The sequence below is a fragment of the Arachis stenosperma genome, chromosome 3, assembly GCF_014773155.1.
Source record: "Arachis stenosperma cultivar V10309 chromosome 3, arast.V10309.gnm1.PFL2, whole genome shotgun sequence".
Taxonomy (NCBI): Eukaryota; Viridiplantae; Streptophyta; class Magnoliopsida; order Fabales; family Fabaceae; genus Arachis; species Arachis stenosperma.
Genome location: NC_080379.1, coordinates 6,672,085 through 6,698,438, shown reverse-complemented (window position 1 = coordinate 6,698,438; position 26,354 = coordinate 6,672,085). Strand labels below are relative to the sequence as shown.

Genomic DNA, 26,354 nt, shown 5'->3' with positions numbered 1-26,354 from the left:
CGTTTTCATTCATATCCTTTCCATATATACCGCCGCTTGATTTATTAGTTGCTTCGTCTCAATTCAACCTAAGTTGTTAACTCAAAGCACAGCATCCAAGAAATAGTAATCTCAAAAACGCAGGCAAATCTAAAAACGAGACCCGCGTTAGGAGAAAACATAAGGATCCACGAGCTCGTTAAAATTTGGCAAGCAATAATATCTAAAAACAAAGCAGACGGTATCAAGTTAATATTGTAACTCGAACAATTAAATTTGGATCTATACCAATGTAAGTCATCTTTAGATCCACGAGGATGTGAACGGCTAACTTGTTTCCATTAAGTACCAAGGGGCGGTCGAAAAATAAACAATGAAATGCTCAGCTCATTTGAAAACCAAACGTATATATTGTGACAATACAAAGAGTAGTCTCCCAAAAATATCCTTAGATTTAATTAAAAGATCAAAGGTAGATTAAAACACAAAAATAGCAACTCTAAAGCAACAAAATATAAGAATACTCTAAGACATCCTCTGAGCAGCCTCCTTAGCAAGAAGCCTCTCCTTTGCCTTAGTTTTGGCTTGGGATTTAGAACCCATGATACCGCCACCCCATTTCTTTCTGTACTCATCATACTTGTCATTGAAGTTAGCCTGGAAACAAACCAATACATAAGACACAATCAGTTTTCTTGAGAGCGTGAATATACAATAACTAAGATAATTTAGTTGAAATTAAACACCACCTTGATAGCCTCTAGGACCCTGCTGAACTCTAATTTGTCTTCGTTCTTGACACTGGTCAAGCACAAAACAGATGCCGTTTTCTTGTGTACAATCTGTAGAGTAGATACAAATTGAATCAGCCACAAATAGGGTTGTCGCAAATAACCACTAGTGTCAACGAGTGTGTGAAGTCACGGTTGAGAGAAATGCAGGTGGGTGGACTTACCGATCCAAGGCGAGCCTTGCCCTTGACAATGCAGTATGGAATTTCCATCTTCCTACACAATGCGGGAAGCCAGACAACCAATTCAATTGGGTCCACATCATGAGCAATCACAACCAACTGAGCTTTGTTCTGCAAGGAGATAGCTTTTTAGGTCAATAATCAATATAAAAGAACATTAAGGTGTAAAAGCTGATGTTATTCCATGTAAAAAATAGAATACAACCTGCTCAATAAGGTAGGTAACGTGATTGAGACCATACTTCACAACAATAGGCTTTTTAGCTTCAACGGTTTTGCCCTCAGTCTCGGCCTGGGCCCTTTTCAAAAGTCGCTCCTTCTTTTCAGCTTTATCCTCTGGCCTGTACTTCAGAAGTATCTTGAAAAGGCTGGTTGCTACATGAAAGATCAACAAATGTTAATGAAGACCATAACTAATGCAAACAAAAGAAGTATAAACCCAAAGATATTAACAGACACACTAATACAATTTCGACCAGTAATGAACATGTAATGAGCTACAGTAAATAAACAATGCCACTCATGAACTATGCAAAGTTCAAATGTTAAATCAAAATTGCAACAAGAACGAAACAACGAATGTACTTGTTAAATATTGAATCATTACAGTGACAGCAAGATAATACATCAAGCACACTAAAGTCACAACACACTACTCGGCTATTAATAGTGAATTAAGCAAAAGTAATCATGCTCACAAAATAATGTTTTAAGATGTAAACTGACGAGAAGACACAATAATGATGCAAAGCAGTGTGGTAAGAATAATTACAAGGCCTTGTCCAATGCATGAAACAACAATTTTCTAAATAGCAAGGTATCCAATAAAAGCTACGATTAACATAAAAAAAATTTCTAAATAAATAAGAGGACATATTACTACACTTGAAGCATTAAACAAACATAAAACAAGGCAAATGAAACAAAATGGAGATAACTATTTACGCACCAAGGTTCTTGTCAAGGGTCTTGGTGAACTGGTTCAAAGCTGGTGGAACCTTCAACCTCTGCTTGAGGATCCTCTTCTTCCTCTGGATTTGTACGGTCTTAGGCCACTTCACGAAACGAGTCAAATCCCTCTTTGGCGGCAATGCTCCTCCGATCCCGAACTGCTTAGGACGCTTCTCGAACAACGGGTTCGTAACCTTCTCAGGCTTCTTCTTCGAAGCTGGAACTGGCGCTTTTCCACCTCGTTTAGGAGCCTAAGAAACAGAACATGACAATGAAAAACAGTAAATCAGTAAAATTCCAAAGCTAACTGGATGAACAACAAAGGCATAAAGGACACCAATCTTCTTCTTCTTCGTGTTTTTCCTTACCATATCTGCGTTGCAAGCTTCTCTCACTGATTCGGCTTCTGCAAAATGCTTGCTGCTGCAAAACTAAAACCCTAGTTTTCGTATTTATACTGTTAAAATAAATTGGTTGAATGCTACTAAGGGTCCAAAAGTGTGTGCAAGGCCCTAAACTGAGAAGGCCGATAGAATGAGTTCACAAAAATGAAGACCAAAAAACAGGATAAATTCATGACCAAAAAAAAAGGAAAAAATTGAAAATTTAATACTAAAAAAAAAAGGAAACTTACAAATTAAAAAAAGGAAAAGTCTAGGCCAACAACTTTATTGAATTTTGGCTAGCATATAACAAGTAGAGAAAAGTGAGTCACTGGATGAAATCTCACATCAATCTTACACCATTAAATCAACATTTATGGTTATTTGATGGCTACCAATCACAAAAGTTGATAGCCCCCTAACATTGCTCTTAAAAAAATTCAATTATTATTAAACTGACGAAGTTCTCAAGCCCTTAACTAACTGTTCATTTAACAATTTTATAAGAAATTTTAAGTGAAAATATGTACAATAAATTATACATTTTTTGGTTTAAAATACCAGGTGTAAAAATAATAGAGTATGAATGAGTAAATTCAGAATAAGAAGTGTGAAAAGAAATTATGACAACGAAAAGAAACGGAGTTAAGCCCTACTTTAGTTTTGGGATTGGCAAGTTGTACTAATTTGGTATTCAAGTTTTATCATATTAGACATATTAAAACAACATTATACATGTTTTGGCGTTAAAAGATGACTAAATAATATTATTTCAGGGTTTGAACAATATTAAAAGAGAGGTATAACGTTTTGGTATTTTTCAAATCCTCAAACGACTTCATTTAGTGTCTTCTTTAACGCCAAAACGCATACGACGTCGTTTTAATATGTCTAGCACAATAAAGGTTGAGCTACGTCACTAACTGTGTTAAGTTCTGACGATGGAAGATACACAAAGAATTACTGATGCACTTTTTTTAATTGAGAGATCAAATTGTAACAATCAAAAAGTTAAAGACCAAATCAATATAATTTGCCAATTTTAAAGACAAAAGTGAAACTTAACTCAAAAAAACTATTATTGAAATTATCAAAGGGAAACAAATTCCAGTTACATACATGCATGAGCATTCATAAGGTTGTGAGATTAAGTATGTTTTTTCGTGTGGGTACCTAAGATTAGGGGTGTTCGCGGTGCGATTTAAATCGGTTTTGAGTTAAAAATTCATTCGATTCGAATACTAGTTTTATTTGCGGTACGGTTTGGATTGGATGTTTTTTTTATTTTTTTAATCCAATCCGATCCGATCCAATTTTAAGCGGTTTGAATTGGATTGGATTTGCGATTTTGTAAATTAAAAAAATTAAATATATATAACAATTCTCAACATCAAATTTAAAATATCAATAATGACATAACAAATCTCAACAATATCTTAAAAAACCAACAATAACATAACAATGGAAATAAAGTTCTAGGTTAGTTAAAATAAATAAATAAATAACATTTTGAACATAAAATATTTATTAAATAATAATAATACATAAATAATATAAAAATGTATAATAAATTGAACATGTTATAAGTATAATTGTAAATATAATAATAAAATAATAATATTATAATACATTGTGCGGTTTAGATTGGATTGGATCGGTTATGAAAAATAGATCCGAAATCCAATCCGATCTAGCGGTTTGCAAAAAATATAATCCAATCAAATTTAAATTAATGCGATTTTAATCGATTTTTAGTTTAGATTGAATTAGATGAGCGATTTAATTTGAATTGGTTTAAATTTGAACACCCTACCGAAGATATGTGAAAAATTCAAAATCAAGCATCTAAGATTGATGGGTGAATATTGTTACTCCTAAATGGATGGCAATATCACTTTTTATAGTTTTATTTGCGAAATATTATTCTTAATAAGAAAAGCACATCTGGAACAAAATCTTATCAAAATAAAATATCAACCTTTCACTATTATTTATTTTTTCATCTGCTTGAGGTGTCTTTTAAACTAAAACAAAAGCACCAAGCTCCTGATTCTTTTAATATTATCCTTGCGGTCAAGCACTTATGTTTCTGGCTTGAAAATGTTCTAACAATAGTTTGGGACATCTAATATTCTATTTTTGTTATAGTGAAAAATAAAACTTTTGGATATAAAATTACTAAAAAGCACAAGCATGATGATACAAATAAAATCGTAAACAATAAACCACTTAAACTCTATTTTTAAAATTCAACAAAACCATAATAATTAATACTTATTTAAAGTACATATTGGTTATTTAAAAACATTTTTGTTACTAAATCATTATTCTGTTCATATTTGTTATATAATTCAACTATTATTTAAATAAATTATTTATTTATATTAATTGATTGATATATGTTTTGTTATTATTTAGTCAAAATAAAGTGCCTAATTTAATCGTTTACGAGTTTAATACTCCATCTACAAATTAAATTGGATAAAGTACTAAATTGATCTCTTACATTTGGGCATAATCCTCTTTTAGTCTTTAAAGTTTAAAGTGTCCTATTTAAATAAAAAAAATTATTTAACTTCAATGTAGTCCCACCATGAGGTCAAAGTTAATTAATTAGCGGAATGTCTTATATAACAACATAATATGAGAACAAGGTTGATAATCTGGATAACAATTTCAAACTCCAGTGGCACAAAATGCATCATTACATTTATTTATCATACTCTTTAGTTCTATAGAAAATAAATGTATTGATGCATCAACGGTTGATTTTATGCCTCTAGAACTTGTACTTGTTCTCCATATTATCGACTTTATTTTTGTTCTAGACATTCCGTCAATTATTTAACTTTGACCTCACGGTGGGACTATATTGAAGCTAAATGAAATTTTTTTGGATTCAAATACGACATTTTAAATCTTAAGGACCAAAATAGGATTATACCTAAATGTAAAAGACTAATTTAGTACTTTATTCAATTAAATTTGTTATATGCTTTTCAACATATGCCTTTACCTTTCAGATCTAATCTTAATAGCCTACATTAGTAGAACACGGATGTTCAGTCTTTTAATTGAACATTTTAGATGCGACCTTTGTTTGAAGTATCGCATCTTCTATATGATTGAAGAAGGAAGTTTAATCTATAGAAGTATTCAAACACAGGTTGAACACTTGAACATGCTTGGTTTACTGCTATTTGAACATGCTCGGCTTACTGCTATTATCTTCTAGTCCATGTACCATGTTATGTGGCATGCTAGATGCTAGTGCTTCTCTTCGGAAAACCTGTTCCTCTCTATTCTCGTTTAGTTGGATTATTCTAAAATTTCGGATACTTAGTGACGGAATAATAATATCAAGCTCAGGTTCAATGTGTAACTACTTGAACTTGAAAGGTTACAAACACTTTATTACTCTTTTAGCAACTTAAACCAATGTAGAACTAACAGTTTACTAATACTTGATTATTATTTAATTTTTAACCTGCTTTTTGGTATATTAAATCACCTGGATAGTGCATAAAATCTTTCTTATAAAGTATCTATAATTGAATCTAATATAAAATTGACACGGTTTGATTGTTGCATCTTAAAAATCTCTGATTTTATATTCAGCAAAAGAAACATATATTCCCATTTGAAAAGCCCTTGCAAGTTGCAAGCCTTTTGTTCAAGTAAAGGACACCGAGCAGAAGCACGTATAATAATAATAATAATAATAATAATAATAATAATAATAATAATAATGCTGGCAACTAAGAGATCCTATTACTACACTCATAGGGGTATTAATATACACACACAAATCCCTTGAGTCCAATATTCAAGAATGGGTCATAAGCGGCCTCTGGCCACATATTGTCATCGAAGATTAAAAAAAAAAAAAGACTGAAGAAGGAGGGTTCACAATTTGAAGCTCTAAAAAACTGAGCAAGGAATTTATATCTGTCAAGGAAATTTGTGTAATTGACATTGATATTATCATAAATTAAAGGAGAGAAACAGCTACTTTAACAAATGATAAAGCTTCTGCCGTGGGGAACAATATCAGAAACAGCCACTCAGAAAATTCATCCACTCCCCACTCTAAAAGAGCTGTAATGCAAATCCTGTTGCATGTCAAAAGAGCAACTAAGTAAATATAAGAAAAGGATCATCAAAAAATTGAATAAACATAATAAAAGGATAGTAGCATACTAGCACAATATGCATGTCAATAAGGGAATTTAAAAAAGTGCGCAGAAGATATCAGAAAACAAGAGGCCATTATTTGTCTTTTGTTCAGCAGAATAAAAAGAAAAGGCCTTGAAAGTTCATTAAATCCATCATCCAATTTAAAGAACACAAGGTAGTTTCAATCAACGTGCTGTAAGTTCTAAAAGCTTAGTTTGCAATGCCATACAATCACCAATGCTTATGCAGAAGAAACAAAAAAGCACTTGAGAAAAATGCATAAACCTCACTGAATTTAACCATACCTTCAGCTAGTCGATGGCAGAAAAACCCTTATAAGCTCCTTCACAGTAACCCTTTTTCTACATGTAGGGCATTTACTCTGAGCACTTATTGCAGCTTTGATGCAACTCTTACAGAATATATGACCACACCTTGTTGACATCTCTTCAACCAGGGGACCCATGCATATTGGACAGTTGAAGACCGGCTCCTTTGGAGGTTCAGGGGCCTTTTGAACAGGTTCCCTCTGCAAAAGTAATATCCAAGTCAATACAGAACTTTGAACATGGAACATTCTCAACTGTCTTTAAGTCTTCTATTTATTTATTTATTTATTTATTTTTTTCTCAGTACATTTAAGGCAATGAGGTTTGAATCTAAAACCTCATGCATGCTACACAAACCCCTCAGGCGTCAGGCCCTCACCATAGATCAATCCTAGTGGTTTAAGACCTTTATTTGTTTAATTGTTTAAGGCAATGGTCTATTATTGATAGCTGATCAAATTTGCACTTTGGAGGCTAAAAAAGTACATCAATTGGAAAGCACAAGGTTTGTTTGGTAAAGTCTTTGTTTTTAAATTTTGTATTTTCAGCTTCCATAATTTTGTAAAAAAAAAATGAAGACAACAAATCTTGTTTTTGTTGTTACTTTCTCCTTCACAACAAGAAAATGAAAATTGACTAAGATTTTTCATGTAGCATGCTGCAAAAGAGAACAATTAAAACTAACATATCTTTCCTACATGGCAATAACTATTTAGGCAGCCTAACCCATAGGGAGTAATGTAGGCAGCCTAACCTGATGCAAGCATCAGTAGCTGATCACAGGGCTTGAACCCATGACCCTTAAGTTCACATGGAAACAACTCAATTGTTGCTCCTATGCTCCCATTCACCAGGCTGCCGTTATCTGATAGCCAATTTATTTAGTAAAAATACAAGTTGTTGAGGGCTAACGAAGCAATGCACATAAACAAGACTTGTAGAAAGTGATTTTGACTTTACCATAGAACTGCTACTGCTTTCCAAGTTAATGTAAAGATCACAATTAATAACTGTTCGACTTGAGGACTCTCTTCTGCGTTTGTTGCGGCAATAGTTGGTTATCCTATTCTGATCTTCTGCAATAGTCATGAATGACAGAGAACCATCATGATCAATAATAATAAAAAAACACACTGTTTAGAAGATTCCATTTCATATGTAACAAGTACAGAAAGCACCTAGCACCTAACCCTTACATGTTGGAACCAGCAAACTGATACCCAACAGATCATAGAGAATGAATGAACAAGATAATCAGCATGATATGATGTGGCTGGCAACAACATTTTTTCTTTCACAAGTTATAAGATACTAATATTTAGAGCTTAAATACACACTATTAATTGCTACTGCAACTTCTAAATTATAAATAATCTCTAGCTATGTAAAAACCATTGAATTAGATAGTGGTGTTCATGGACCCTGCACAACTTTAAATTTGGTTACCATTACATGGCTTAAACTAACAGATCTTCAATTGAAAACAATAGACGTTGTAACCCCAAGTCCCCAACGGCATAATAAAGCATCGGGTAAAATTTAGGTCAGTCGCTGCCAGAAAATGGAAATGCTTGAACTCAATGTCAAACAATCATTGCAACTAAGAAAGCATAGTGGAAGTGGGGTAATGAGTTTCAGCATTCACCTAAATCCACATCAACTATAGTCCTCTCACGATTTCTTCTCGCATTGTTTCTGGCATTGTTTTTAGCCTATGGCCAAAGGCAAATGAACAAAACAAGATTAATATTCACCAAGAACATCTTAGAAATACTGAAAGAATTGTAAAAACAAAGCACAAGGAGAAGGTAGTAATGTAGTAAAGTATAAACCTCAGCAAAAGCCCTTGGGCTAGATTCAACAACATCATCATCAACAATGGCCTCCACATCAATTGTTGCAGGCTGTGCTGGCTGTGGCATCTGTACAGCCTGCTGTTGCTGGGAAGCTTGAACTTGTTGGGGTTCCACCTGAGTTGAAGGTCCTTCCAGCTCACGATTCTCACCACCAGGCTCCTGATTAAGGTCAATTTCCAAACCTGTCTTCCTCCGTCTGTAACTTTTTATAGCCCCCCTGCCTGACCGAGTGCTCATCTTGGTACGAAATTATCTTATGCAACTCAAACCCTACAAAGTCCAATAACATAACAGCATAGAAATTAGAATATTATTCCTCACAGAAGCGGTTATCATAGGCAGTTCTAGGCGCTTAAAAGAAGTGATCTTTATGGTCCGAATATATAAATTATTCGTTTTAAAAAAATCAAACAACCGATGATCTCCAAACATAAGGCCTGCTCTACTGTGTACAGCCATTCAGAGGCACCACAGTAGATAAAATTTTAGTTTAACTCTAATTGATCTCCTTCTTATAGCTAACTTTCAGTATACTACAAAAGGCAAAAAAAAAAAGGGTCTGCAGAACCCTAAAGGAGTTCAACTGTTTATGCTTGCCAATACAATGAGTTGATTCAGTGAATGTTTAGCGAGAAAATTGTGAGATTTCAGTACTCAAGTTATCATCTGTATACCAAAACCCACCAATTAATTTACCCATAGTACGATAACAGGTCCCAAACTCCCAATATCAGCAACTAATCGCTGATCAGGGGAAATAATAATAATAATAATAATAATAATAATAATAATAATAATAATAATAATAATACAGATATTAGCACAGATTAAACAAGAATCAGCACGCAGAATGAGAATCAGGTTATATATTCAAACACCTTTCCACACATTAAACCGGTGCGCACAAACTGAATAAAGAGTTGATAAAAAAATCGAAGGAAATACCGAAAAGTTTGTCGTCAGCGATCGAAGGAATTGATCCGGGAACCCTAAAACAAACAGTGGGAGAAAGAGAAAGAAAGAGAAGGGAACTTACCGGCGACGAATCGCAGTCGAGAAAGAGGGTGGGGTGAACGCAGGGGGTGTGCCCTAACGATAGAGAGAGGAAGAGAGAGAAGAACAAAAAAGAGAGGGGTTTTATTTATAAGGGTTGGGAATTAGGGGATGTAAGAGAAGAGAGATTGTGAAATTGAAAAGAAGGCAGGGGGATAGAGAGAGAGAGAGAGAGAGAGAGAGAGAGAGAGAGAAACTGTTGCGAACGGAAAGAAGAGGAGAGGAGGGAACACGGTGGGGGTGGGATGCATGGAACGCGCTTTCCATAGAAATTGAATTGAACGAGAAAGGAAATTTTTTATATTTTAGAAACAAATAAATATTCTAATTATGTATTCTTTGTTTTGTTTTTTATTCATATTGTGAATTAATTTTAAATTTAATATTAATATATTAACAGTATAAAAATTAATTTTATATAATTATTTATTTAAATTTACGTATTAAAATTATTTTTTAAATATAAGTTTTATATTTAATTTTTTTATAAATATAATAATATACTATTGGTTATTTGTGTTAAATTTTATTCTAAAGCATAAAAATTAATTGATTTTATTTATAAATTATTTAATTAAAAATAATATATTTATTTATAATATAATGTTAACGTAGGAAAGTTATTAATTAATGAGAGAGAGAAAATCTAAAATAAAATTGCTTTAAGATTTGGGAGAAAGGAGGAGGTATTGGCGACATGGCAGTTCCTTATAGCCGAACCTTACCCACATGTGTTATTACTTATTACCCCCGTGCCTATTTCAATTTTAATTTTGTTACACAGTAGAACATTTCAATTTCGATTTTCCTCTTCTTTTTTTTTTTTTAAGTAACACCAATATGGTCAATTCAACTTTGATTTGATTTTCAAAACTTCACTCTTCTCCGTTCTATTTTTTCTTTTTCCGTTTTTTCTTTCTTTTATTTTACAAGTCTTTTCCCTTTATAATATCGCCTTGATTGGTACGTATTTATTGGATTTAATTTTGTTGGATTCTGGATTCAAAAAATTATAAAAATTAAATTATTATTTCACATTTTTATTTATGAAATGCATATAATATTGTCGAAATGTGAGATTAGTTAATAGGATAAATATTTTATGTTTGAAGTAAGAAATTTATATTTTAATTTTAACAATAAAAATTTTTTTATTAAATAAGTTAGACAACAGACTTTTAAAAAATATATAAAACGCATTAGGTGAGTAGGTGACCCATGACCCCATTTAATTTAGAGTAATTATCTAAATCAGTCCTCAAGAATTTTAAAATTGGACATTTTAGTCCTTAAAAAAAATTAATACACATATCAATCTTCAAGATTTCACTCCGACAGATAAATTAGTCTCCTGTTCATTTTCCAACAAAGTAATTACCCAAATCAGTCCCTAAGAATTTTAAAAACGAACATTTTAATCCTCAAGAAAAATTAATGTACAAATCAATCCCAAAGTTTCTTTTCGTTAGACATAACAGTCATCTGTTCAAAAATAAAATAAAATAAAATTATTATTATTATTATTATTAATTGCATAATAATATTGTACTATAACTTTTTGTAACTTTTTGGACAAAAATAATGATAAATTTATTCATTAGATTCTTATATATAGGGATAAGTATTGTTTTGGTCCACACGATGAAGGTCGGAATCGAACCTGTCCCTGGTGTATATTTTGATTTAAAATCATCCTTAAAGTCGTATTTGAATTTAAAATAGTCCTTTCTAATAACATTTTTTAATTTATTCCTAAACTACCCCTATAATAAAAAAATTATATAATTTAAAAAAAATAAAAGAAAATGCATTGGGGGGAGGAAAAGGGTATAAAAAGGGGAAGGGGGAAGGGGGAAGGGGGAAGGGGAAGGAGGGGAGGGAGGACGGCGCCGGCGGCGAAGAGAGGGAGGAGGGGAAGTGGAAGAAGCCAGAGAAAAAGAGGAAGAAAATGAAGGGGACGCGGGTTCGGGGTGGGGGAAGGGGAAAGGACGCGGGGAGGGGGAGGGGGAGGGGGACGGCGGCGGCGGCGAAACTTGGAGCCGCCGTCGCCGTCGTCGTCGTGGTCGTCGCCGTTGGAGATCGCAAGGGAGAGAGGAGACGCAAGCCACTGCCGCCTCTGCCTCGCCGCCTCATCTGCATCGTTTTCTGCTTCTGCATCTTGCTTCTATTTTCTTGTTTTCTGTTTTATTGTTTTCTGGTTTTGTTTTTTGATTTGGTGTTGTTTGGTGTTGTTGCTGTTGTTTGGTGTTCTTGGTGGTGGTGGTGTTGGTGTTGTGGTGGTCTTGCTTTCTGATTTTGCTTCTTGGTTTGGTGTGATTTGGTATTGTTTGGTGTTGTTGCTGTTGTTTGGTGTTCTTGGTGGTAGTAGTGGTGGTGGTGGTGGTGAGGATATTTTTGTCAAAAAAAAAAAATTAAAAGGACAATTTTAATACGAAAAAAACGTTAAGTATTATTCTAAATCAGAAATCACGTTGGAGACGGGTTCGATTCCGACCCTCAACGTGAGGGACCAAAACAATACTTATCCCTTTTATATATAGTCACTCAATAATAATAATAATACTAATAATAATAATAAAAAAATTATCACATATTATTCTACAAGAAATTCAAAATTAAAACTATTTGATATTTTTATATTTAATATAATTAAAAGGTGTCCTATATAAAAAAAATATTTTTGTATTAAAAAATATGTATTAAAAGAAAATATTTTAATTTGGTTTTATATTAAATACATGTTTCTTTTAATACAAACATATTTTTTAAAATAGGACATCTTTTTTATTATATTAAATACAAAAATATCAAATGGTTTTAAACATATATTATTATTATTATTATTATTATTATTATTGAGATATATATGTCACATAAAAATCTAATGAATAAATTTATCATTATTTTTGTCAAAAAAATACAAAAAATTAGTATAATATTATTATGCAATTAATAATAATAATAATAATAATAATAATAATAATAATAATGTTATTTTTTAAAGGAGGACTGTTATGTCTAACGGAAAGAAACCATGAAAATTGATTTGTACATTAATTTTTCTTAGAGACTAAAAATGTCCATTTTTAAAATCTTTGGGGACTGGTTTGGATAATTACTTTGCTGGAAAATAAATTGGAGACTGATTTATCTGCTGGAATAAAATATTGGAGATTGATCTGTGTATTAAATTTTTTTTTGGGACTAAAATATCCAATTTTAAAATTCTTAGAGATTGATTTAAATAATTACTCTTTAATTTATGAATCTAACAAATCAAAAATTAATTTTATTGCAAATTTAAACTTTATTTATCGATTTTTCGTTTGTCAATGAGTTATTGTATTATTAATATTTTGGTAATTATAACTTGTGGACAACAACTATTGTTTTAACATTTTTTGGATCATGAGATAATTTTATGTGTTTTGTTGATATTTAGTGGATTTGTTATATAAAATTGTATATGTTTTCAATTTCGTACTAATTCTTTTCTTTTATTAAGAAAATGTTCAAATACTCAAACTTGCTACTTGGCCGGGTCTAGGTCTACTATATATATGGTTTAGATATTATTTTTTAAGTATAATTTTAAGAATTTAATTGTGATGACGTAATATCACATCAGTAAAAATAATTATCTTTCATATTAATCGCATAAATGATCATCTAAATCTAATTATGTAACGTCACATTAGTAAAAATAACTACCTTTCACATTAATCACACGACTGCATAAAACATTTTACACTATTAGTGCATCAAAATTAAACTCTAATTTTAAAGCTAATTTATATTTATAACTTTATATACTATAATTGTAAATATGATTATGAACATGGTTAATATACTAATAAACTATAAATTATAAATTCTAAAATATATTTAACATTAATTTAAAATTATAAGTTTATAGCTTTTTATTATAATTCATGAAACAAATTTTTAGGCTTATTGTATCTTTAAACATATCAATCTCAAATATGAAAGAATGCATATAATAAATAATAGATATAAATTTAGACCACATATTTACGCTATAAATCAAATTCGTCTTAATCTAAAACCCATCGTTTTCGCCACTATATGCAGAATAAAAATGCTATATGCTATATACATACTAAAAATCAACCACCAAATTAATTATTATATATTTATGTATAAATATATTATATTTCAATATGTATTTTATACATATAACCAATTTCATAACTAATTTTTAGTGTTCCTTAACATAGTTGCATGGAGAAACACTAACCATTAAATGAGAGAGAGGAAAAAAGACGAACATTCTCAAACAGAAATTTTGTCCTTGCAAATAACAACCAATCTCAAAAAAAAAACAAAAAACAAAAAAAAAAACAAAAACTCAAAGATTCTACAAATGCTAAATGCCAAGTAAAATGGGCGTTAATGACACTCAAAATTCAAGCAAGCCGAAGGCGAACATTCTCAGACAGAAATGTTGTCCTTGCAAGTAACAACTAATCACATAAAAAATATATCGAAGTTTCTACAAAAGCTACATGCCAAGTAAAATGGGCGTTCATCAGATGAAATGATGTAAATCCCCACATGAAAGGATATGATTCAAAGCAATTGGAATCCTTACACAAAAAGACCCAACACAGGTTCATCATAATAGCCAATCCATAAAAATGCCCTTCTACATCTAAGTTTAGTGACGATGCCTACCCCGGTCCCGGTCTCGATCGCGGCCATAATCTCTATCTCGATCATCGTAATCCCAGTCACGATCCCTTCCCCTGTCCCTCTCTCTGATCCGACTGCTTGGCCTCTCTTTTTCATTTCGATCTCTGTTCCTGCTCTCCCCATCATTACGATCTCTCACCCTGTCTCTACTTCTTTCTCTGGAATCCCTGTCAATCCCTGCCATTGGTATTTACATCGTCACTTGGTTAATGCCATCCGAACCAATTCATAACTTCATTTGAACTCGTCAATGATCACCAGTCACTGCGTCATAATAACTTAGCTCTCTTTTGATGAATTAGGTATTCTAACTTGAAACTAAGAGCTCTAAATATCCTCACAGGACTTAACAATGAGAGCCAAGTTAACAAGGCAATCCTCCGTAAGTCCTTGCAATATTCCGAAACTAACAACAACAATAACAAAGCCTTATCCCACTAGGTGGGGTTGGCTATATGGATCAAACAACGCCATTGCGCCTTAACAACCACTTTTATTTAGTTTTATGTAGGACTTTGGAAGTAGAGTCCAACAGTTAACTGGTATATGTACAGCAAGATTACCAACAACCACTTTAAATTTAGTCCTATGCATGGTTTGAAAGGAAAATCAGATATAATGACAAACAACAGTTGACATAAAGTCTGAGAAACAAGGCTGCTAAAAAGGGAAAATGAAACTGAAATATCAAGAGGAAATATAAAAGATATGTGATCATTAATGTATATGAATACCTAGGTCCTCAACCTCCCACCCAGCACGCCCTGAACCAGGAAGCACTCTTGCAGCTTCAGCCTGCTGTGTTTTAGCACGGAATTTCTTCTTAAGATTTCCAAATTCATCATACAACTCCCCATCATCCTGACATTAAACAAGCAAGATCATAAAAACCAGGGTAACATCCATAACTTGTATGAATCTAACTTTTAATCAATCTTACTTCAGCTTCCCGCCTACGACGTCTAGTTTCCTCAATTTCTTCTTCATCCAGCTCTTTGTAACCTCCACCTCGCCCTCCTCTGTTAGGTTAGAGAAAACAATCCATAAGTTAGCATAGTCATTCTGACGGTTTCATAATAAATGAAGTGAAACGAGATGAACAGTAAGGTGGACATTTAATGCAACATCATAATTAAAATGACGGGAAGAAGTATGATATGGCAAATATGTTATTTTGAAATTTCTAATCAAAATAAACAGGACTAACAAAGAAAAAACTGAATCAATAACTGAAACTTCGTTTTCCTATAAATTGTCAGTGCAAACTAATCACACAGTCTTATATCTCCTATCACCAGAGAAAGAGAATATATTGGACACACTACCTTACACCACCCTCATTGTGGCCAGGCTTATTTGTATTGCAAATATTGCATTTAGTCCGCTTCGCCCAATTGATGTTACCACACCTAAAGGAAAAAGAGCACAAGAAACAGAAATCATTACACTGAATTAATATTTGAAAAAAGAACTACAGGGACACGTTTGTGTCCAAGTTTGAGTGTTAGGAATAACTACCACAGGCAATGTGTAAAAATAACAAAATACATGTGAATGAATAAATTTTGGGAATAACAAAGACAACAGGTGATGATAGAAATCACCACAGATCATAACCAACATGCATAACCTCCTTGCCGCCAATAGTTAGCAACAATGCCACCTATATTGTAACAACTGGAATAAAAATGCAGCGAAAATGTAAAATCAACTGTCCCGTAAGGACAGATGACAATTAGAAAATAGGGCCACATAACCATAAAAAAAAAAAGGATAACACACGAGTCAAAGGAATAATTGCTTACCTCACTGGTATTTTTTCGAATAAAACCAGAGGTCAATTTTAGTGTATCATCCTATAATCTATAGCTAAACACAAAGTTGTGACAGAACCAACTGACCTCAATTGAATTTGGAAAGGCATCCAGATTTACATTCGGTCACACAATTATTCCTTCCTATACAAGTTACAGATAACTAGAATAGCAGGGGCTCTTTGTCATGGGATGCTAAGACTAGGTTGGGATATGCCAAAACTGATATTTAAGACAAAATGCACTGCAATATGGATCCTATACATAAGGTGGCATATAAACTTTCTCATTAAAATTGGCAAATATCATGACGCTAAACTTATTAAGTGCAAAAGCATTCACAATGAATCGGCACCAAATAAGGGAAGCAGTAACACCTGTTTCAGTCATCTTTATGCACATATACAGGTTAGGTTATGTACCATACATATGAACATATATCTCACAATCATGTACCAATCTACCCTGTTTAAAAAGTTTGCCTAAGCTACTTCCTAACCATTATAAGAAAACATGTAATAAATTGATGAACGTATGTAGCTAAGCAAGTAATCAGCATGTTTTGTACTTAATGAAACTCTACAAATTATTACTCCTAATAAAATTGAATTTAAAAGATAAATTCTGAATGAAAACTGGTTATAGAGGAATTAGACAAAAAAGAAAGAGAATGTGAGAGCAATGTGTATAAATCATACATTGGACAAGGCCAGTCATTCGGCCCAAAGAGTCCCCCGGTAACTGGACGGCCAACACCCCCTGACTCTTGACCTTGACTGGCACGTCCCTTGCCACGGCCACCACCCCCAGCAACACCAGCAGCACCAACTGGACGAGCACTTCCACAGCGATTGCAAGCACCACGAAAAGCAAAATTTACATTGGAGCAACTGATATGAGAAGAAAAATGGTTATTCTCTCCACACTCAATTGTTTAAGGAAAGAGTGAAAAACATAATGTAAAAGAGCAAGAAAGAGCTGCTCACCAATCTCATATATCACAGACCTGGTATTCGGACACAACCAATCGCCCTCTTGTTGCCAAGCCTTGCCTGAAGAATCAATTTGACCTCTACCTCTTCCACTACCCCCATTAACATCTCTAGTAGTTTCCTCTAGCCCACCAACATTACCAGCAACAGCCGGTTCTGCCACCGAATTATAGGCTTGCTCATCTTTGTTTTTTGACTCAGCTATAAAAACTCCAATTGTACTACCATGAAAATCCTTGTTGTTAAACCATTCAACAGCAGCTACAGCGGCATGCGGATCTTCATATGTTACAGTCGCATCTCCCTTTGGTTCATTAGTCTCTTTGTCTCGATATAACCATATTTTAGGCCTCCCGGTCCGTTTATCTTTCTGCAAAACATCAGATGAAATAGGACCGATTGTTCAGAAAGAGAATATCATGCAAAGGATATAGAAGGGGGCAGAAATGCAATAAACATCAATCAATTCATCAAAAATTCCAAATTATTGTGTGATTCAGTCTTCATATTCATATATATATAAACCCCAAATAAAACCTTGCTTTGCACAGATTAAAATAACATCATTTTACATACAAATACATTAACAATATAACATCAATATTATGTATTAACAAAAGAAAAGGCAAATTTCCGTTTTTTTTATAATAATAATAATAATGAAATCAAAACAATAAGATAGTACAAATTTTGAAGTATAGGTGCATCCAATCCATACCTTGATCAAACCAATGGTGCCAAAATACTCAGCCAACATGGTTTCGTCAGTGCCAAAAGGCAAGTTGCATACATACACAGACCCATTCGAAGGAGGAACTTTCCCTTGATGGCTTGCCATTAGGGTTTCAATTTCATGAAACAGAATCAACAGTGAACCACGACAGAGCCCTAACAAAACCACACACGCACACGCAAATTAATTAAATAAATAAATCTTGAAATAACACTAAAGAAGCTTCATCAGTTGAAAATCGCAGAGTGCACAAGTCTAAAGTATCGCAATCTTCAATACATCAATTGGAAATGACGATTGAAGCTTGCGTTTTGGCCTCAGGAAAACGAAATTATTGCGGAGTAAGATTTAAAGAAAGGGCAAATGGAAATTGAGAAGTTACGCGGAACTGGATGAACGAATTGACGGAAGCAGAAAGCAATAGATCTGTGAGTTTGTGATGTCAGGGTTGTCTTCTTCTTCTTCTCCTCCTCCTCTTGCAGCCACACTACTCCTTCTGTTCTCCTCACTCCGCCTCAAAACTCAAATGCTAATCCTTCTTTATTGCTTTTCTTTCTTTTTTTTTTTCTTTTCTACCCTCTTTTCTTTTATTTTTTTAATTAGTAACAAGAGAAATGCCCAACAATAAATTATACTCTAAAAATATTTTATAGCAAAATGAGTAAAAGAAATTTAATATGGTTGATTGATAAAAAAAATATCTTTTTCTTAATTTCCTTTTACAGTTTAGACTTTAGAGCAACTTATATTTTTTTTTATACATTTAAATAATATGTCGTCATCCAAATTCAACTAAATATATCAAATACCAATAAAAATTACTCTTATTAAAAAAAATATGATTACATATGCTACATTATTATTGTTGTCGTCGTTATTTTCTTTTTCTTTGTGTTTTCTCTTTCTTCTCTTTCTTTTCTTTCTTCTTCTCTTTTTCCTTCTTCTTCTTCTTCGCGTATTTTATTCCTATCGTCATTCTTTTGCTGCTGTTATTATCGTTATTATTGCAATAGAAAGTGAGGAGAAAAAATTTTAAATTGTGTAAGACATCGAATTCAAATGCATCTTAATTCACTAAAAAATAAACCAAAATTATATAATGATTCCGACATAATTAACTCAGAAGTGAACTGAAATTACATAATGATTGCAACTTAATTAACACAGAAAGAAATAAAAGTTGAGAACAATGATAAAGAATTTGCATATTTGAGAAGCAATGGATGTTAATAATAAAATATTTTTAAGATAAACTTAAAAAATTTTACAAGTTCAACTGAGTAGAATTTAGCTACAATAGAATAAATTTTTTTAAAAAATACCTTTTAGAGAAAAAGAGTATATTCATGGTATCTTATATTAAATTCATAATTCATATTAGAACTGTTTGGGAGATTTTATTTTCTAAGGTTGTGAAGGTTGATGAAATACTTTTTTTCCCTGTCTTTGTAAAATATTTTAAAAAATATTCATTGTATTCGTTATTTTTTATATTTTTTTATTTAATTTTACTGATTTTCTAAGACTTTGTTCAAGAGCTAAACTCAAATTGAACACATAAACTCATAAATTGTGTTAAATTTGAATAAATCAAGAAAAATTTTGAGAAAATGAAATAAGAAGATGAAGATGACGAATAAAAAAAAGATGAGAAGAGTAGAAGATGAGGAAAAATAGGAAAAAGAGTTTTGAATTGTACAGGACAACAAGTCCAAATGCACCTTAATTCACTCAGAAATGAATCGAAATTATATAATAATTGCGACACAATTAACTCATAAATGAACCGAAATTACATAACAATTGCGACACAATTAACTAAAAAATGAACCGAAATTTACCATAATGATTTCGACACATAAACTCAGCTCGAAAATAAGCACATAAACAAGACTAAATCATGAACAAAAACACATTTAAAATTAATTTTGCATCAGACAATGTCATTATATATATTTGATATTTTATTCTCTTTTTCTTGGTTTTATTCCTCTCAAAAAAAGAGTAAATAAAAAATAATTTTTATAAAATAAAATAAGAAGGTGAATATGAAGAAGAAAAAATATGATAAAGAAGAAGAAGAGGCAGTAAAAGATGACGAGAAAGGATTTTAAATTATGCAGGACAACGAGTCCAAATACACCTTAATAAAGAGGAGAAATGGTTTTGAATTGTATAGGACAACGAGTCCAAATACACTTTAATTCACTCAGAAATGAACCAAAATTGTATAATGATTGCGATACAATTAACTCAGAAATGAACCGAAATCACATAATGGATTACAACACAATTAACTCAGAAATGAATCGAAATTACATAATAATTATGACATAATTAACTCAGTTCGAAAATAATTACACAAATAAGACTAAATCATGAATAAAAACACATCGAAAATCAATTTTGGATTAGACATCATCAACATGGCAAAAATTCAATAATAACAATAACAATAATGACGATAACAATAACGACAATATGTATAAGAAAAATATGATGATAACGATGATGATCATAATGATGATGGTGGTAGAGGAGGAAAAGAAAAAAAAAAGAAATTCAAATGAAAAAAAAAAAGATAAAGTGTAGTATTATTAGTGATAATAATAACGAAAAAAAATAGTCAAGAAAAATAAGAATAAAAAAAAAGAAGAAGCGATAACAAATACGTGAATTTAAAATATTTAATTAGATTTAATTAAAATTATGACTTAAATGTATAAGTTTATTATATAATTAGTGGTTAGAAAAATGGATTAAAAAAATTTAATATGGTTGAATGATAAGCGAAATCCAAAATCCAATGAAGATTATGGGAAATTTATGCGAACAGAGGAAAAAGTAAAATTGCCGAAGATATTTTTAAATTAAAAATTTGTGCGGCAAAATGAAAGTTTTAAATTTTTGAGAAAGAAAATTTGTCGAGGTGAATTGCCTTTATAATTTTCAGTTTTTTTTTTTTTTAAATATCAAGCCCATGTGCGAAACTGCGAATTGGCTATTTTTTATTTTTTGTTTTTCAATTATTGATATCTATATTTTAGGTTTATGTTACATATTCATTTATATTATGCTCTATGCTATGACTGTGATCCATAAGTATCTTTGTCTTTAAGGAAATTTGACTAATGAGTAGCTAGCCTTAATTTCCTTTATTCTTCTATTAATTATCCCTCATGATCACCTTTTTGTTTATTAGTATGTAACATTATTTAGTTAGAAATTTGGAATCTATTTTATTTAAATTTTTTTATTAAAATAAGTATTTGAGTAAATATCTAATTCGATTTCTGTTTATTTTGATGAAAAATGAAGTAATTTCTATAAAAAAACACTTTAGGTTTTAATCTTTTTATTTTGGAATAATACGATTTTTTTGTTAAAAAAATTATTAAATAATAATAATAATTAATTTTGTGAGAATTTTATTTGTATTTTGTGGAAGTTTTAAACTCTCATAAAATTCTTTTTAACAATATAACTAATTATGATCGCTACTACCACTATTTTCTTCATCTTCAATATTATCATTTTTACCTCTATTATTTCTATTATATAACTATACTTTATCATCGTCGTTATCTCTTCTACTATTATCATCACCAACATTAATATTCTCTTATTTCATTTCCTATTCAATATTATTTTTTATTTTAAAAAATATTCGTATTACAATTACTTTTTTTAGATATTATTTCCATCGTCTTTCTCCACCTTAACCATTATAGGTGAAGGAATTTTTCAAAAACAAACTTAATAATAGTTTGTGGAAATTTAAACTCGCATAAAACAAATTTTTTTTATTTAACAAATTTTTTAACAAAAAAATCGTATTGTTCCAAAATAAAAAGATTGAAAGTCAAAGTGTCTTTTTTTGTGGACAAAAATCGTTTTGTTCTTCATGAAAATGGACCAAAAACAAAATTTGGGTGTTTACTCTAAATATATTTTTTTTTTTTCAAAAGTAAGTTAATTGCATTACTTGATAGAAGTGATACATAGTCATACGGGGACAAATAAAATAGCAATGAGATTCTCCAAAATAAAGCCATACACGATTAAATTAGACTAAATCTTTAAAATAATCCCTCAGATTCATTCAGAGCTTTCACCATTTTAGTCCCTCAAATAGACTTTCTAGTACAAGCAAATTAAGTACTGAATTGGTTCTGACTTGCCATGCCAGACACATGGCTAAACAACGTCATTTCGTTTTGGCACTTAAACATGACGAAGAGGAATAAGAGTTTATATGATGTGCAATTCATTTTATTTTTATTCAGTCTCCAAAATGACCATGTTTTTGTCTTATTTAAGATTTAAAACGAAAATATGCTATTTAGCCATGTGTCTAGCATAATAAATCAGAGCTACTGAGCTCAGCATTCTGTTTGTTGACTCAAATCGAAAAGGGTTCAGAGACTAATATAGTGCCTAGAGTTGGATCTCGGGAATCAATATAATGAATTTTGAATCTAAAGAACTAAAATAATAAAAGTCGTGAATCTCAAGGATTACTAAAAAAATTTAATCAACTAAAATATAAATTAAAAATTGAAAAAAAATGAGAAACTCTAAAATGCTACAGAACTTAATTCTGGTTAATTTCCCCCCAAGAACTTTGTAAGTAAGATCAGAATTTGTTGGGCAGAAGTCTTTTCACCTTCAAACACTTTATTATTTTGTGTTATCCACTATCACCAATTGAGAGCAGCAAAGAAATTGAGGGTATCGTTCCAAACTCTCTCCACTCCAACGTCTAATAGAACCCGGAGCCACCACGCCGCAAAAGTTGGTTCTTCTTGTAGTGAAGGTGTTGTAAGAATTGCGAATTAATCAATCGATTAATTAACGTTAAATATAATAATTTAATTATTCGGAATAGGTTCAAAATTTTAGAATATTAATTAAAAAATTTAAATATGATATTTGGACTTAGTAGATTTTTCTGAGTTGAAAAATATAATTTTTTTGAAAAATTGCGTAAAAATACGTACCGGTAAATTAACCGACAGTACCGGCTTAAGTCTGTCCGGTACTGTGCGAGAATAATTAAAAACAGTAGAAAACCATAGAAAGATATTTAGAATTAAAAATCGGACACTAATTTTAAAGGTTTGGACCAAAGTTAGGTCAAACGGACTAAAAACGCTAACAGATTAGACCGGACCTAAGTTGGACCTAAACCCAACATATAAATACACTCACATGAACCCTGACACAGCTCATAACCTCATTAAACACCAAACTTGCAACTGCATTGAGAGGAGAGGGAGAAGAGAGCTAAAACACTATTCACATACAACTTCTGGCGACCATAACTTGAGCTACATAGCTCTGATTTGTGTACCGTCAGTTGCTACACGAAGCTATCGTCGATCCCGTTAGTTTTATCTAACCAAAGAGGTATGAATCTCGAAAATTCCTGCCCAGTTTTCTACTCTAAGAAATTCAAATTTTTGGGTTTGGGTTTTAAGTGATCTTTGTAATTTTGGGTGTTTAGGTACACTCTAACATTTGATTACTATTTGGTTTTGACCCAATCCATATTTGGTAAGGTGAGCATACTTGATCTCTTGTGATTTTGTGTATATATGAAATTCTAGGTTTGATTTATGGAATTTGTGTAATTTCTAACTTGAATTGGTCTTGTGTGGAGTATATTGGTGACTTAAATTGCTTGAAAGTGGACTTGGTGACTTGGTTGAGTTTGAGGGAGCTTGTGGAAGTTTGGTGGAGATCAATTTGGTGATCTAGTGCATATTGGGAATCAACCAAGGTATGATTTCGGTTTTCTCTATGTAATATGTAATATGTAATATCTCTGGACACTTAGGCTAATGACTCATAGGATAGATTTGGATTGAATTGATTGTTGGATTTGATAATGCATGATGGTGTTGTTAAATTGATAATGTGTGATGATGTTAATGCTTGTGATAGTTTTGATGTGTTGAGATGAAAATTATGATGAGGTATGATAAATGAAACTTATGACTAGTGGGATTTGGTGCAAGTTGTTATTATTGATTATTGATATGCAAATCATGGAATTGTTGAGTTATAAAGGTGAAATTCATTGATAGAGGTGTTGAATTGATCGAAATATGATGGAAGGGTAAATTATAATATTTAGTAGTGTTTTATGGTGAGATGGGCTAGGCTTTGATTTGATTTCGTTGTAAATTTTGAAGTTTTGAGCACTTGGTGAATTTTGATAAAAATAGATTTTTAGTGAACTTTGACGGATTATATCTTGAGGTATAGTTTTCGAAATTGAACGATTTTTATATCAAATGAAAGATAATTTAACAAGTTTTAAAATGGTTTAAATTTTGTGGAAATATAAATATTGTAAAAAAAGATATGATCGTTGAAAGTTTGGTGTTGAAATCTGAATTCTGTGAATGTTGCAGAATTTGTGATTTCTGGTTTGTGTGCGCACGCATAGCCTTGTACACACGCACATCCTGTGTGTTTTTGAAAGTGTGCGGACGCACACTCATGTGCGCTCGCACACACAGGGCAAGGCTTGCTGTTGAGAGCGCTAGCACGCCCTGTGCGCGCACACAACCAACGAAAATTTACAAGCTGTGCGCACGCACACGTTGGAAGGTACACCCTACGCACGCCTTGTGCGGATGAACATAGTAGAAATATTTACTTCTTGTGCGTACGTACACCTATATGCGTACGCACATGTCTTGAAAATTCTTCTGGGCATGCACACGCATACCCCTTTGCGTACGCACACTGCCCTATTTTTCAATAAAAAATTTGTTTTCAACTGTTTTATCTTTTAGACAAGCTTGTAAACTTTTGTGACACTTATATAAGACTCATTGGTTTATTTTCGGGTATCATAACATAGGAATGGTCCTAGGAGATTTAAGTTGGTATTACCTTGAAAAGTTAGAGAATGGAGACTTAGGTTTCTGGTGTACTGAGGATCGATTTGGTGGAGTGAGAAGGTAGAATAGTATATGGATTGAGAGACTGATGAACTAATGAGCTTGGAATGGAAATTATGAATTTGCAGTGGTTGAGAGGAGTTTGGGACTCTGAATAGAGTGATAGATCCATGATATATTGAAAAATAATTTCTGAAAACTACTGAATCACTGTTTTATACTGAGATTGTTGAGCCGCTATGCGCCTGGCAGGGACGGTTTGGTTAGATCCCGCCTGTTGAGGTAGCGGCGGCAGCGTAAGGGCGGTGGTTCGTCTTGCTTACGTTGAGATGTGAGGTCCGTGGCAACAGTATCCCGCTCACATACCTTCGGATCACTAGAGAGTGCAGGCACAAAATCCTGGACGGTGTTCCAAGCACCATATCTCGGGGGTTCCCATTATGATTCCGAAGGGCGACATCTCCATGGAGATGTGTCGGGTTGGCAGTTGAACCAACAATGTGATATCACAGTCTATAGGACAGACATTCATCATATGCATCTTTTATATGCTTGCTTACTTTGCCGACTTGAATTGTATGCCTGATTGTATAACATGCCTAATTGCCTATTTGAATTACTTGACATATATGCCTATACTTGTATTTTACTTGCATTGTAATTAATTGTGCTTTTCTACTAGGATTGAGGAGACTCGGTAGGAGGTGGGGATGAGATCGCATGGCGGTTAGGCTGGTGAAGACTGTGGGATAGTGGTGAGCTGATAGTTAGAAATCCCTTAAGATAGTTTACCCTATTTTATATGTTAAGTTCTAAAGTTATGGTTTTAATTTTAGTTATGCTTTAAGCTTGAATCTTGTATTGATATGAAGCTTTAGGATTGCCTCTGGCGTTCCGGGGTCTTATATCTTACATTACTGGGCATTGTTACCATATTGAGAACCTCCGGTTCTCATACCATATTCTGTTGTTTTTCAGATGCAGGTCGCAACCCACCTCAGTGAGTTGCTTGATGGTGACAGAGCGGAGGACCTTTATCATGTTTCGGAGTCTCTTAATTTATTTTTATTAGTTCTCTCACTTTTATATTTTATTTTGCCTTAGAGGCTTACTTTATGAGAGATATTCTGTATAAGTTGTTTTATTTTTAACACTCTGTATGTCAGTAGTTAACTAGTCGACCTAAACTCTGCGGGCTGTGTCTAGTATCTTATGATCATTATACTCTTATATTTCGTTATCTTTTACCTTTATCTTGTGCCTTAAGTTTGTAGTTTCGTGTGAACGTTTGTGCTTTGTAATTCTGTATTTAATCTTTTTTTTTTCATCGGGCTTCTAGAATTATTATTCCTCCTATATATATATATATATATATATATATATATATATATATATATATATATATATATATATATATATATATATATATATATATATATATATAGCCTTAGAATTGTCGTGGCATCTGATTAATCTTTGCTTTACGGC

At 32.2% G+C, this 26,354-nt stretch overlaps 3 protein-coding genes across 3 annotated transcripts; all 3 read right to left on the bottom strand.

Annotated features, from left to right (window-relative positions):
• Positions 1-346: 346 nt before the first annotated feature.
• Positions 347-2,431, bottom strand: LOC130965744 (60S ribosomal protein L7a-2). Its single transcript, XM_057890505.1, has 6 exons — positions 2,272-2,431; positions 1,902-2,154; positions 1,158-1,327; positions 935-1,063; positions 729-821; positions 347-636 (listed from the first exon to the last, which is right to left on the bottom strand). Exons 1-6 carry the CDS (start codon positions 2,272-2,274, stop codon positions 505-507), a joined length of 780 nt encoding a protein of 259 aa, XP_057746488.1. The 5' UTR covers positions 2,275-2,431; the 3' UTR covers positions 347-504.
• Positions 2,432-5,990: 3,559 nt separating this feature from the next.
• On the bottom strand, positions 5,991-9,944 carry LOC130970393 (uncharacterized). Its single transcript, XM_057896469.1, has 6 exons — positions 9,684-9,944; positions 8,624-8,917; positions 8,437-8,503; positions 7,752-7,867; positions 6,768-6,991; positions 5,991-6,398 (listed from the first exon to the last, which is right to left on the bottom strand). The coding sequence occupies exons 2-5, from the start codon at positions 8,882-8,884 to the stop codon at positions 6,770-6,772; spliced, it is 666 nt and encodes a 221-aa protein (XP_057752452.1). The 5' UTR covers positions 8,885-8,917; positions 9,684-9,944; the 3' UTR covers positions 5,991-6,398; positions 6,768-6,769.
• A 4,182-nt stretch (positions 9,945-14,126) lies between these two features.
• LOC130967383 (transcription initiation factor TFIID subunit 15) lies at positions 14,127-18,502 on the bottom strand. Its single transcript, XM_057892212.1, has 8 exons — positions 18,335-18,502; positions 17,938-18,107; positions 17,234-17,589; positions 16,926-17,117; positions 15,739-15,822; positions 15,354-15,432; positions 15,148-15,274; positions 14,127-14,590 (listed from the first exon to the last, which is right to left on the bottom strand). Exons 2-8 carry the CDS (start codon positions 18,055-18,057, stop codon positions 14,379-14,381), a joined length of 1,170 nt encoding a protein of 389 aa, XP_057748195.1. The 5' UTR covers positions 18,058-18,107; positions 18,335-18,502; the 3' UTR covers positions 14,127-14,378.
• Between the last annotated feature and the right edge of the window lie 7,852 nt (positions 18,503-26,354).

Bases quoted from the DNA above. Each gene is read 5' to 3' on its own strand.
- LOC130967383 (XM_057892212.1), bottom strand. From the start codon at position 18,057: ATGGCAAGCCATCAAGGGAAAGTTCCTCCTTCGAATGGGTCTGTGTAT. The intron at 15,433-15,738 runs GTAGTGTGTCCA...CTAACCTAACAG, and splicing joins CACAATGAGGGTGGTGTAAG to AGGAGGGCGAGGTGGAGGTT. The intron at 15,275-15,353 runs GTAAGATTGATT...GTTTAATGTCAG, and splicing joins GTCGTAGGCGGGAAGCTGAA to GATGATGGGGAGTTGTATGA.
- LOC130965744 (XM_057890505.1), bottom strand. The intron at 822-934 runs GTAAGTCCACCC...TCTACTCTACAG, and splicing joins GCAAGGCTCGCCTTGGATCG to ATTGTACACAAGAAAACGGC. The intron at 637-728 runs GTGGTGTTTAAT...GTTTGTTTCCAG, and splicing joins GGGTCCTAGAGGCTATCAAG to GCTAACTTCAATGACAAGTA.
- LOC130970393 (XM_057896469.1), bottom strand. From the start codon at position 8,884: ATGAGCACTCGGTCAGGCAGGGGGGCTATAAAAAGTTACAGACGGAGG. The intron at 8,504-8,623 runs GTTTATACTTTA...CTTTGGCCATAG, and splicing joins GCCCAAGGGCTTTTGCTGAG to GCTAAAAACAATGCCAGAAA. The intron at 6,992-7,751 runs GTAAAGTCAAAA...TTACTTTTGCAG, and splicing joins AAAGCAGTAGCAGTTCTATG to AGGGAACCTGTTCAAAAGGC.